Source organism: Pantherophis guttatus, chromosome 16, assembly GCF_059756535.1.
Source record: "Pantherophis guttatus breed Tessera chromosome 16, ASM5975653v1, whole genome shotgun sequence".
NCBI classification, from domain to species: Eukaryota; Metazoa; Chordata; class Lepidosauria; order Squamata; family Colubridae; genus Pantherophis; species Pantherophis guttatus.
In genome coordinates this window covers 15814941-15827091 of record NC_142078.1, presented here as the reverse complement: position 1 = coordinate 15827091, position 12151 = coordinate 15814941, and the positions used below count along the sequence as shown (strand labels likewise).

Genomic DNA, 12151 nt, shown 5'->3' with positions numbered 1-12151 from the left:
TTAAGCAATTATATACTTAATTTACTTAGATAAGGTTGATGTTACTTTCCCCATGTTCTTTTGAAATTATATTAGTATTTTGGTCTGTGACCGCAAATAAAAGTTATATACATACATATATACTTAGATAAGGCGCCACCCCATTTAGAAAAAGTGCAAACTCGATTAAGTGGAGCTACTCCTCATCATGCAAGGGGGGGAAAAAAAAGGAAGGACAGTACGTTCTAATCATTGCATGCTTTTTCCCCCCCCAAAAAAAGGAAGGGCACCCCAGATAGACAAGCTGGCCTCTTGCTCCAAAGCAAGCGAGGCAAATCCAGAGTTAATTCTATTTACAAGCCTTGCGATTGGCTGGCAATGCTGGTAGCCAAGATGCTTTTGTGCATTTTCAGTTGGATGGAGGTTGCTATCAGAAGTTTGTTAGCATTCTGGTTGCCATAACAACCAGCCTCTCCATTCCTTGGGGAGGTGGGGAGTCTGGATCCGAAGGACATGATGCAACTAAATTTGTGGACCGGATGAATTTTCCCAACTGTCTGTCTCTCCCTTCGAAGGGGTCCTGCCAGGCTGAGACGGGGGGCCGGTCTCCCTTCTCTCTGCTCCCCATATCAGTCCTTGCCAGGCCCCCCTCCTCTCCCTGCAAGTGGTACATTCCTCAGGAGTTGGGACCCAGGAGCATCTCTCTGGCTTGCAAAGGAGACACCTGGAGAGCAGCAGGGCATGGCTGCCGTGGCCGCCCCCACCGGGATCAAGAATGGCCCCCCCAAAGTGGGCCTACCCCGCCGGCGCAGCGTCAGCCAGATCTGCCCACCGCCCCGGCGCCCCATGACCCTGGCGGAGCTGTACCCAGGCTGCGAGAATGAGCGGCTCGGGGTGGCCAGGGAAAGCATGCTGCAGAACCACCTCATTGCCAAGGTGAGAGAAGGAAGGAAGGAAGGAAAAAGAGAGGAAAAGAGGAAGGAAGGAAAAAGAGAGGAAAAGAGGAAGGATAGAAGGAAGGACATGAGGGAGGGAGGAAAGAAAAAGAGGAAGGAAGGAAAGAAGGAAAAAAGAAATAGAGGGAAGAAGGAAGGACATAGGGGAGGAAGGAAAGAAAAAGAGGAAGGAACGAAAGAAGGAAAGAAAGAAAAAGAGGAAAGAAGGAAAGACATAGGAGAGTAAGGAAAGAAAAAGGAAGGAAGGAAGGAAGGAAAGGAAAGGAAAAGAAAAGAAAAGGAAGGACATAGGGGAGGAAGGAGAGAAAAAGGGAGGAAGGAAGGAAGGAAGGAAGGAAGGAGTCCAACAATTCTATAATTTTGAGATGCATAATTTTGAGATGAAGGAAAAAGAAGGGAGGGAGGGAGGAAAGGAAGGAAGGGAAGGGATGAGGAAAGAAGGCAAAGGGAGGGAAGGGAAGAACGAAAGGAAGGAGAATTAGAAAGGGGGAAAAAAGGAAGATGAGATGCATGGGAAGAAGGAAATGCGAAGGGAGAGAGAATGAGAAAGGGAGAAGGAGGGAGGGAGGAAGGAAGGAAGGAAGGAGAAGGGATGGAGGAAGGAAGGAAGGAAGGGGAAGGAGGGATGAGGAAAGAAGGAAAGAGGGATAAAGGAAAGAAGGAAAAGGGAGGGAAGAGAAGAGAAGAAGGGAAGGAAGGAAGGAGAATTAGAAAGGGAAAAGAAGGAAGGTGAGACTCATGGAAAGAAGGAAATACGAAGGAAGGGAGGAAGGGGGAGGGAGGAAGGAAGGAGAAGAGGGGGAGGGAGGGAAAAAGGAAGGAACAGGAGGGATGAGGAAAGAAAACAAAGGGAGGGGAGGAGAGGGAAGAAGGAAAGGAAGAAGAATTAGAAAGGGGAAAAGAAGGAAGGTGAGACGCACAGGAAGAAGGAACCGTGAAGGAAGGGAGGGAGGGAGAAAGAAAGGGAGAAGGAGGGAGGGAGGGAAGGAAGGAGAAGGGAGGAAGGAAGGAAGGGGAGGGATGAGGAAAGAAGGAAAGAGGAATGAAGGAAAGAAGGAAAAGGGAGGGAAGAGAAGAAGGGAAGGAAGGAAGGAGAATTAGAAAGGGGAAAAAAAGGAAGATGAGATGCATGGGAAGAAGGAAATGCGAAGGGAGAGAGAATGAGAAAGGGAGAAGGAGGGAGGGAGGGAAGGAAGGAGAAGGGAGGAAGGAAGGAAGGGGAGGGATGAGGAAAGAAGGAAAGAGGAATGAAGGAAAGAAGGAAAAGGGAGGGAAGGGAAGAAGGGAAGGAAGGAAGGAGAATTAGAAAGGGGGAAAGAAGGAAGGGGAGACTCATGGGAAGAAGGAAATACGAAGGAAGGGAGGGAGGGAGAAGGAGAAAGGGAGAAGGGAGAAGGGAGGGAGGAAGGACTAAGGAAACTGTATTGCTCAGAATGCTGCCCTCTCACCAAACGACACATTCTCCCAAATTGTCATAATTGTGTTTTGAAGACGCGGCGCGCGTTACGAGTTCTAAAGCTGGGGAACAGAGGCCTTCCAATCCGAGGCAGTCTCTGCCCTCCCATGCCCTCTAGCCAGCATTAATGGGATGATGGGAGAGGTAGTCCCCAAGGCCCAACGGGAGCAAAACAATCAACTTTAAAAAGTTGCAATGAATTTTCAGCCCCAGATTAAAACGCAAGCTTTGAAAGGGGTGGATGGGATTTGATTCCCTTGTTTGAACACTAGAGGGCAGCACAGAATGCTGCAATCTTTTGCCTGCTGCTTGGAACAGCTGATCCCAACCTCTTCTGTAGACCCTGTTGGGACTACAGCTCCCAGAATTCCCAGCAGGATGCTCATGGGGAATTCTGGGTACCATGCTCCCACATGCCTTTGGAAGGCAGAAGTGGGGAAAACGTGCCTTGACACAGCGAAGGGAAGATGGGTGGGTGGGTTTTTTGGGGGGGCAGGTTGTGCCAAATTCTGTAACAATTGTCTTTGACCGAATCATTGGTATTGGAGAATGTTAATAGTAAAGGCAGATTTAAGAAAGAGAAAAGAGCAAAGAAAAAGGACGAATAGGTTAAAAAGAAAGAAAAAGAAGGGAAAAAGGACGAATAGGTTAAAAAGAAAGAAAAAGAAGGGGAAAAGGACTAACTTTACAATAGTTACACAAAAAATTATCACCTCTCCCTCTTGAAAGATTACACCATAATTCTTCCCATATTTTACCTTTCTAATCATCAAAACTGCTATACATAGTACTGTAAGGGCACGTTACACATGGAGTTGCAGGAATCTTGGTTCTTAAAGCATACTGTTCAGGTAGTCCTCCACTTACGACCACAACCGAGCCCAACATTTCCATCGCTAAGCGAGACATTTATTAAGTGAGTTTTGCCCCATTTTTCGACCTTTCTCGCCACGGTTGTTAAGTGAATCTGGCTTCCCTGTGGACATCGTTAGAAGGTCGTAAAAGGGGGATCACGTGACCCGGGGACACGGCCACCGTCATAAATACGAATCGATTGCCAAGCGTCTGAATTTTGATCGTGGGATCATGGGAACGCTGCAACGGTTATAAGTGTGAAAAACGGTCATCCTAAGTCACTTTTTTCAGTGCCGTAGTAACTCTGAACGGGAATTGAAATTCGGCAGCTGTTATAAAACATATTATGACGTAAACATGGTAAAACAGTTTACGACATCATTTGAAAATAAAATATTTCCTCTTAAAACCATGATCCACAACGGCGCGCGCACGGGGGGGGGGGTTCCAATTTCCCTTAAAAGTGAATCAGACAGGCAAATTCTCACTTAGGGAAAGGTACAATTTCATTTAGGACATCCTCTCTTTCTAGGGAAAAAAAATAGAGCTTTTGATGGGAATTTCTCCCACGAAAAATGTCACCTATGGAGTGAAAAATCTCGTTTTGGGAATCCTTAAAACGCATGCAGTGTAATATGTTGTTGCACTTTTCTTCTCTGGCCACGAGAGGGCAGGCTCTCCCCACTTTTCTTTTTCTAACCAATTTTTTTTTTTTACTGGGGGATCTTTCAGATAGAAGTTGCTCCAAACGGGAGGGGGCGTCTTTTTTTTGGGGGGGGGACAACAGCCCCCCCACCTTTGGCTTTTGATTGATGGGCCAGGGGCTCCTCTTCCAAAAGGAGAATTGGGCCAAGAGAAAAGGCTAGGAGAAGACAGTATTTTAATCAACTTTGTTGGGTGTTTGCCTTGTGTTCAGTAATCTCATTTCCTCCTGAGAAATTAAAATATAAGTTATTGCACTAACTGGAGTCTTCAGGGGCTGCAGGGGGGGGAGCAATCTTCTAAATATTTATTCGGGGTGGGGGGCGGGGGTAGCTAAAAGCGAAGACTTCCTAAAATCAAGCTATTATATGGACACATCTATAATATCCATCGGTGTTGGGGAATAATATATACTGTTCCATAAATATTCAGGCAAGGGGGCTTGGGTGGAAAAAAAAAGGTTTAAGAATTATTTTGAACTTCCTGATCTAGTGTATAGCTTTGGAATTGGTTACATTTGCTTTAAATATTTTTCTTTTCTTTCTTTCTTTCTTTCTTTCTTTCTTTCTTTCTTTCTTTCTTTTTTTTTCTTTCTTTCTCTTTTCTTTTCTTTCCCTTTTTGTCTCTAATCTTATCTCCCTACCCTTCCCTTCCTCTCTCTTCTCCTCTCCTCCCCCTTCCTTCTTTCCTTCCTTCCATTTCACTCTTCTTCTTTCCTTCATCCCTCCCCCCTTCCTTTTCTATTTCCCCTCTCCTCCCTCCTTCCCTCCCTCCCTTTTCTCTCTCCCCTCTCCTTACTTCTTTTCTTCTTTCGTTCCTTCCTTTTCTCTCTCCCTCCTCCCTCCCTTCTTTCCTTCCTTCCTCCCTCCCTTCCTTTTCTCCCTTCCTCCCTCCCTCCCTCCTTCTCTTCTTCTCCCCTTTCCTTCCTTCCTCCCTCTCTCCCTTTCCTCCCCTTTCCTTCCTTCCTTCCTCCCTCCCTTCCTTTTCTCTTCCTTCCTTCCTTCCTTCCTTCCTTCCTTCCTTCCTTCCTTCCTTCCTTCCTAATGTACCATTTGCCATCACTTTTTAATTTGCTCTTTTGCTTAATCCACAATATTTCTGTTTCCCATTCCCCAAACGAAAGCCGGGGCAGGGGGGCAGGCAGGATCTCTGATGCCATGAATTATTCCCAGCGTGAAAATTTATCCCCCGCCCCGCACCTACACAGAGATTTCCAAATTGGGAGAAGGGCAACGTGTTTTTGAGGACGGGTTGGCTTGCCGAGGCAAATTAAATCAATTCCTTCCCCCATTACCAGCGACAAGAAAGTTATTCTTAATGTCATACAGAAAATTCCATTTCAGATCAGCCAGTAAAAAATCGTATTTGGTATTGTGGACAGCCGCTTCATCCACAAAATTGGGATGGATGAAACCGAGGTCCGGTGGAAAAATTGATTCCTGCTTCCCGATGATTTAAACAATTGTTGTGTTTCTGTGGCATAAAAGGGTGATAAATCAGCAGCTTAGCGCCAAAGTTGTGAAATCTGGGCCTGGTGACTCTCTTTTTAATACTCAAAGATCTCCAGAAACTTGAAATTCTGGGTTTCCGCAACACCTTAAAAATTCTAACCCTTGAGGTTCATAAAACCGAATTGCTCTTTTTTCCCCATGATCCACCATGCTAAAGCCGAAGATTCTGGGGTTCCTTATTTCACCCCATGTGCAAAAGTGAACACGGCATTCACCACGTCTCCTAAATTGCCTCAAGTCCAACTTAGCCCATCTTAGCTTCTTCTGCACATCTGGATTTTTCAAGTGCACATCGCGAGCTCTCCATTGGCTCTTCCTTCTTTCCTGCCCTTCTCCTTTCTGGGGGGGCAGATGTGGGGGACAGCCTCTCTGATCACTCCACCAAAAGGGGAAACCATAAAATAAAATAAATAAATATAGAACATAGTCCCAAAATATAGACTCATTGGGTTGCAAAGGACCTCGGAGGTTTTCTAGTCCAATGGCCTTGCTCAAGCTATTCTGGACAAGTGGCTATCCAGACTCTTGTTGAAAAGCGACGGTGATGGAGCACCCATAACTTCTAGTGGCAAGCTGTTCCACTGGTGAATCGTTCTCACCGTTAGGAAGTTTCTCCTTAATTCCAGGTTGCTTCTCTCCTTCCATTGTTTCTCCTCTTGCCTTCTGGTGTTTTGGAAAATAAGTTGACCTCCTCTTCTTTGTGGCAGCCCCTCAAATATTGGAAGACTGCTATCATCTCGCCCCTAGTCCTTCTTTTGACTAGACTAGACATACCCAATTCCTGCAACCGTTGTAGCTATTCCACTGATTAATTCTTTCTCACTGCCAGGAAATTCCTCCTTAGTTCTAGGTGGGTTTTTTATGAGCTTCCACCCCTTACTTCTTGTCCTTCTTCTCTGTGACAGCCCCTCAAATAGCAATAGCCCTTAGACGTATATATACTGCTTCATAGTACTTTTTACAGCCCTGTCTAAGCAGTTTACAGAGTCAGCCTGTTGCCCCCAACAATCTGGGTCCTCATTTTACCCGCCTCGAAAGGACGGAAGGCTGAGTCAACCTTGAGCCGGTGAGAATCGAACTGCTGGCAGTTGGCAGAATTAGCCTGTACACCAAGGAAGGAAGGAAGGAAGGAAGGAAGGAAGGAAGGAAGGAAAGAAGGAAGGAAGGAAGGAAGGAAGGAAGGAAGAAGGAAGGAAGGAAGGAAGGAAGGAAGGAAGGAAGGAAGGAAGGAAGGAATAACAATAGCCCTTAGACTTATGTACCACTTCACAGTGCTTTACAACCTTCTCTAAGCAGTTTACAGAGTCAGCCTGTTGCCCCCAACAATCTGGGTCCTCATTTTACCCACCTCGAAAGGACGGAAGGCTGAGTCAACCTTGAGCCGGTGAGAATCGAACTGCTGGCAGTCAGCAGAATTAGCCTGTACACCAAGGAAGGAAGGAAGGAAGGAAGGAAGGAAGGAAGGAAGGAAGGAAGGAAGGAAGGAAGGAAGGAAGGAAGGAAGGAATAACAATAGCCCTTAGACTTATGTACCACTTTACAGTGCTTTGCAGCCCTCTCTAAGTGATTTACAGAGTCAGCCTCTTGCCCCCAACAATCTGGGCCCTCATTTTACCGACCACGGAAAGGTGGAAGGCTGAATCAACTTTGAGCCAGTCAGGACCCAACTGCCGACAGTCGGCAGAGTTTGTCTGCAGTGCCGCATTCTAACCACTGCGCCACCGCGGCTCTTGGAAACATTGGAAGGCAGTTATCATGCCACCCCTAATCTTTCTCTTCGATAGGCTAGGTATAAGCAATTCAATTTGTTCATCATAGGGTTCAGCCCCCAGTGCCTTAATCCAGGGGTCCCCAACCTTTCAGACCTCAGGGTTCATTATTCATAATTTTAAATCCCGCAGACCACTAATATGATCTGCCTAATGACCGGGTGAGAGAGAGGGAGAAAGAGAGAGGGAGAGAGAGAGAGGGGGAGAGAGGGGTAAAGGGAGAGAGAGAAAGAGAAAGGGAGAGGGAGAGAGACGATAGAGTGAGAGAGAGAGAAAGAGGGAGAAAGAGAGAGGGAGAGAGAGGGGTAAAGGAAGAGAGAGAAAGAGAAAGAGAAAGGGAGAGGGAGAGAGACGATAGAGAGAGGGAGAAGGAGAGAGAGAGAAAGAGAGAGGGAGAAAGAGAGAAAGAGAGAGACGATAGAGAGGGAGAGGGTGAGAGAGAGGGAGAGAGAGAGAGAGAGGGAGAGACAAAGAGAGGGAGGGAGGGGGGAGAAAGAGAAAGGGAGAGAGAGACGATAGAGAGAGAGGGAGAGAGAGAAAGAGAATGAGAGAGAGAGAGAAAGAGAGGGAGAGGGAGAGAGAGAGAGGGAGAGAGAGAGGGAGAGCGGGGTAAAGGGAGAGAGAGAAAGAGAAAGGGAGAGGGAGAGAGACGATAGAGAGAGGGAGAGAGAGAGAAAGAGAGAGGGAGAGAGGGGTAAAGGAAGAGAGAGAAAGAGAAAGGGAGAGACGATAGAGAGAGGGAGAATGAGAGAGAGAGAAAGAGAGAGGGAGAGAGAGAGAGAAAGAGGGAGAGAGAGGAGGGAGAGAGAGAGAGAGAGAGAAAGGGAGAGAGAGGGAGAGAGAAAGAGAGAGGGAGAGACAAAGGGAGGGAGGGGGGAGAGAGAAAGAGAGGGAGAGGGAGAGAAGGAAGAGTGAGAGAGAGAGAGAGGGAGAGGAAGGGGGAGAGGGAGAGATAGAGAAAGAAAGAAAGAAAGAAAGAAAGAAAGAAAGAAAGAAAGAAAGAAAGAAAGAAAGAAAGGAGAGATCGAAGAGGAGACAAATAGTAGATGGAGGTCCATCTCTGGGAATCAGAGATCATTGGAGCGGATGAACCCAACGGATAAAATAGTTATTATCAGATTAGCCTTTGGCCCATGAAAAGAACAGCGTATTTCTCGTTAGTTAGCATTTAGATAAGGTTGAAGCCCGGGCATCAATAGGCATCAAAGCCGAAATCCTTCGCGAAAAGGATTAATTTCTTTTAAAGCAACACCACAATCGGCCCCTGCCTGCCTCCTTCATTATTCGCTCTTGTCATTCTCGAGGTTAGATTGGAGATTATACCATTTAGGCTTTTCGGGCCGCCACCTCTGGAAAAAGAGAGAGAGAAAGAGAGAGAGAAAAGAAGAGAGCGGATTGAAGGCTGCATCCTTCGCACGCCCCCCCACCCCCCACCCCCCCACCAGTCAATTTGGGACATCGCTCAGCCTAATTCTGCTTCATTTAAACTTCATCAACTTTTGCAATCAAGTGGAAAGATCTTGAAATAGGTTTCCCCCGCTTTTCCTTTTTTTGTGAGTTAATTTATTCTGGGGTGGGTTTCTTCTTCTTCTTCTTCTTCTTCTTCTTCTTCTTCTTCTTCTTCTTCTTCTTCTTCTTCTTCTTCTTCTTCTCCTCCTCCTCCTCCTCCTCCTCCTCCTCCTCCTCCTCCTCCTCCTCCTCCTCCTCCTCCTTCTTCTTCTTCTTCTTCTTCTCCTTCTTCTTCTCCTCCTCCTCCTTCCCCTTCTTCTTCTTCTCCTCCTCCTCCTCCTCCTCCTCCTCCTCCTTCTTCTTCTTCTTCTTCTCCCCTTTCTCTTTTGCCCCCTCCTCATTCCACCCTTTGCTCTCTCTCTCTCTCTCTCTCTTTCTTTTCCTTTTCCTTTTTTCTTTTCCTCTTTTTCCCCCCTCTTTTCCTTTCCGTCCTTCGCTCCCTCCAGATTTTCTTTCTAATTCGTGTGTCCCCCCCCCACACACACACTTTTCGCTCTCTTTCCCCTGATGTCAAAAAAATAAAATAAAATGAGATTACAGTATTTAAATGACTATGATAATCAATGTGGGGACCTGGAGCCAAGATTGAGGTTAATTTTTCTGAGCAGAACAAAGAAGCGTGATACCGGTGGGAAACGGGGGAAAGTGCAATTTGTATTTGGGAAATCTCGGCTCTCGCTGCTAACTAGATTGTCGACAACTTGTGGGTTTGCGTGCGCGTTGCGTGCCGTTTTCTATTCAGCCAGACGGAGCCCTCCGGGGAGATCGGAAATATAATTTGGAGCCGATAAACAGCTAACGGTCTTCAATCAGCAATTTTAATAGGCAAAGGAGTCACTTGCACGCCATAATAGGCGATAGGATGGAGTAGGCCCGGCTCGCCGTAGTCCTCGATTTACGGCCACAATTGAGCCGGAAAGTTCCGTCGCTAAGCGGGATGGGGGGGGTTTCAAGCGAGTTTCGACCCATTCGCATGACCTTCCTTGCCACCGTTGTTATAAGTCAGGGGTCTGCAACCTTAAACACTCAAAGAGCCATTTGGACCCGTTTCCCACAGGAAAAAAAAACTCCGGGAGCCACAAAACCTGGGTGGGCATGGTCAACTCCACGTCATTCACTCCCGGTCAGTCGTGCCTACCCAGCCCGTCATTAGGGCAGAGAACCGGTTGTTAAAAAACACCGGGAACCACAAAACCCTTTTCTCTCTTTCTCCCTCCCTCTCTCTCTCCCCCTCTCTCTCTGTATCTCTCTCTCTGTATCTCTCTATGTCTCTCTCTGTATCTCTCTATGTCTTTCTCTCCCCCCTCTCTGTATCTCTCTCTCCCCCTCTTCCTCTATCTCTCCCCCGTCTCCCCTTCTCTCTGTATCTCTCTATGTCTCTCTCTGTATCTCTCTGTCTTTCTCTCCCCCCTCTCTGTATCTCTCTCTCCCCCTCTTTCTCTATCTCTCCCCCGTCTCCCCTTCTCTCTGTATCTCTCTATGTCTCTCTCTGTATCTCTCTGTCTTTCTCTCCCCCCTCTCTGTATCTCTCTCTCCCCCTCTTTCTCTATCTCTCCCCCGTCTCCCCTTCTCTCTGTATCTCTCTATGTCTCTCTTCCCCCTCTCCCTCTCTCCCCCTCTCTGTATCTCTCTATGTCTCTCTTTCCCCCCTCTCTGTATCTCTCTCTCCCCTTCCTCTCTATCTTCCCCCTCTGTCTCTCCCTCTCTCTCTGTATCTCTCTATGTCTCTCTTCCCCCTCCCTCTCTCCCCCTCTCTGTATCTCTCTATGTCTCTCTTTTCCCCCTCTCTGTATCTCTCTCTCCCCTTCCTCTCTATCTCCCCCCTCTGTCTCTCCCTCTCTCTGTATCTCTCTATGTCTCTCTCTCCCCCCTCTCTGTATCTCTCTCTCCCTCTCTTCCTCTCTCTCTCCCCCCTCTATCTCTCCCTCTCTCTGTGTATCTATGTCTCTCTCTTCCCCCTCTCCCTCTCTCTGTATCTCTCTGTGTCTCTCTCTCCCCCTCTTCCTCTCTCTCTCCCCCCTCTGTCTCTCCCTCTCTCTCTGTATCTCTCTATGTCTCTCTCTTCCCCTTCTCCCTCTCTCCCCCCTCTCTGTATCTCTCTATGTCTCTCTTTTCCCCCTCTCTGTATCTCTCTCTCCCCTTCCTCTCTATCTCCCCCCTCTGTCTCTCCCTCTCTCTGTATCTCTCTATGTCTCTCTCTCCCCCCTCTCTGTATCTCTCTCTCCCTCTCTTCCTCTCTCTCCCCCCTCTATCTCTCCCTCTCTCTGTGTATCTATGTCTCTCTCTTCCCCCTCTCCCTCTCTCTCCCCCTCTCTCTGTATCTATGTCTCTCTCTTCACCCTCTCCCTCTCTCTGTATCTCTCTGTGTCTCTCTCTCCCCCTCTTCCTCTCTCTCTCCCCCTCTGTCTCTCCCTCTCTCTCTGTATCTCTCTATGTCTCTCTCTTCCCCTTCTCCCTCTCTCCCCCTCTCTCTGTATCTCTCTATGTCTCTCTCTCCCCCTCTCTCTGTATCTCTCGGATTTCCAAGGCTAGGCGAGGAGTGACTGGGAGGGGAGGGCGAGACCAGCCAGTGATGGCACAGGGAGCCACAGCAGCGGGCCCAAAGAGCCGCATATGGCTCTGGAGCCATGGGTTGCTGACACCCATTAGAAGTGAATCGCTCAGGTCGTTAGGTGAGGAACACGGTTGTTAAGTGAATTCGGCTCCCCCGTCGACTTTGCTCATCAGAAGGTGGCGATAAGGGGGATCGCTTATAACCGCCGGACATCGTGACGGTCACAAATATGAGTCCGTTGCCAAGTGCCTGAATTTTGGTCGCATGACTTGTAATGGTCGTAAGTGTGAAAAGCCGCCATCAGTGCCGTTATAATTTTGAACAGTCACTAAACGAACTTCTGTAAGTCGAGAATTTGCGTGTATATTATGATGTAAAAGGAAAAAGTTGAGACTGTATGTTGTTATCTTATTCTATTGGCTAAAAAGAATTGGAAGTCAATGCTTTTTCCTTCTTCCCTTTTACTCAACACATTTTCCCCTTCCCGTTTTCCTCCCCGGCTCTGTGTTTTTCTTTGTATTTTGAAAAACTAATTTAAAAAAAAAACTGGAATCTGGAGAAGAATTGCATCTTCTGACCTATTTTATTCAAATTTGCATCAAGCCCGCTGGAGTTGGGGATCCATAATTTTCATAAATTAAATGAAGTAAATAATGCTGCAATGCTCCAGTGAATTATTCAAACGTTTCTTTCTTTTGTCCATGAGAAAATACACTTGGGTAATAGTTTTCAAAGTTTTCCAGGGCCCATCCTTAAGGGTGATTTTCTGAGCCAGGATATAATAAGCCCACGGCTGGCAAATTCACACAAAACTCAAATCCGCACGCAGGGAATTGTGTGAGTTCTGCACTGGAAATTCA

At 47.2% G+C, this 12151-nt stretch overlaps 1 protein-coding gene across 1 annotated transcript in view; it reads left to right on the top strand.

Annotated features, from left to right (window-relative positions):
• Positions 1 to 437: 437 nt before the first annotated feature.
• CFAP77 (cilia and flagella associated protein 77) overlaps positions 438 to 12151 on the top strand; it is a 48308-nt gene continuing 36594 nt past the window's right edge. Inside the window, exon 1 of the mRNA XM_087879997.1 lies at positions 438 to 915. Coding sequence (XP_087736123.1) covers positions 721 to 915 — 195 coding nt within the window. The 5' untranslated portion in view covers positions 438 to 720. The remainder of the gene's footprint in view (positions 916 to 12151) is intronic.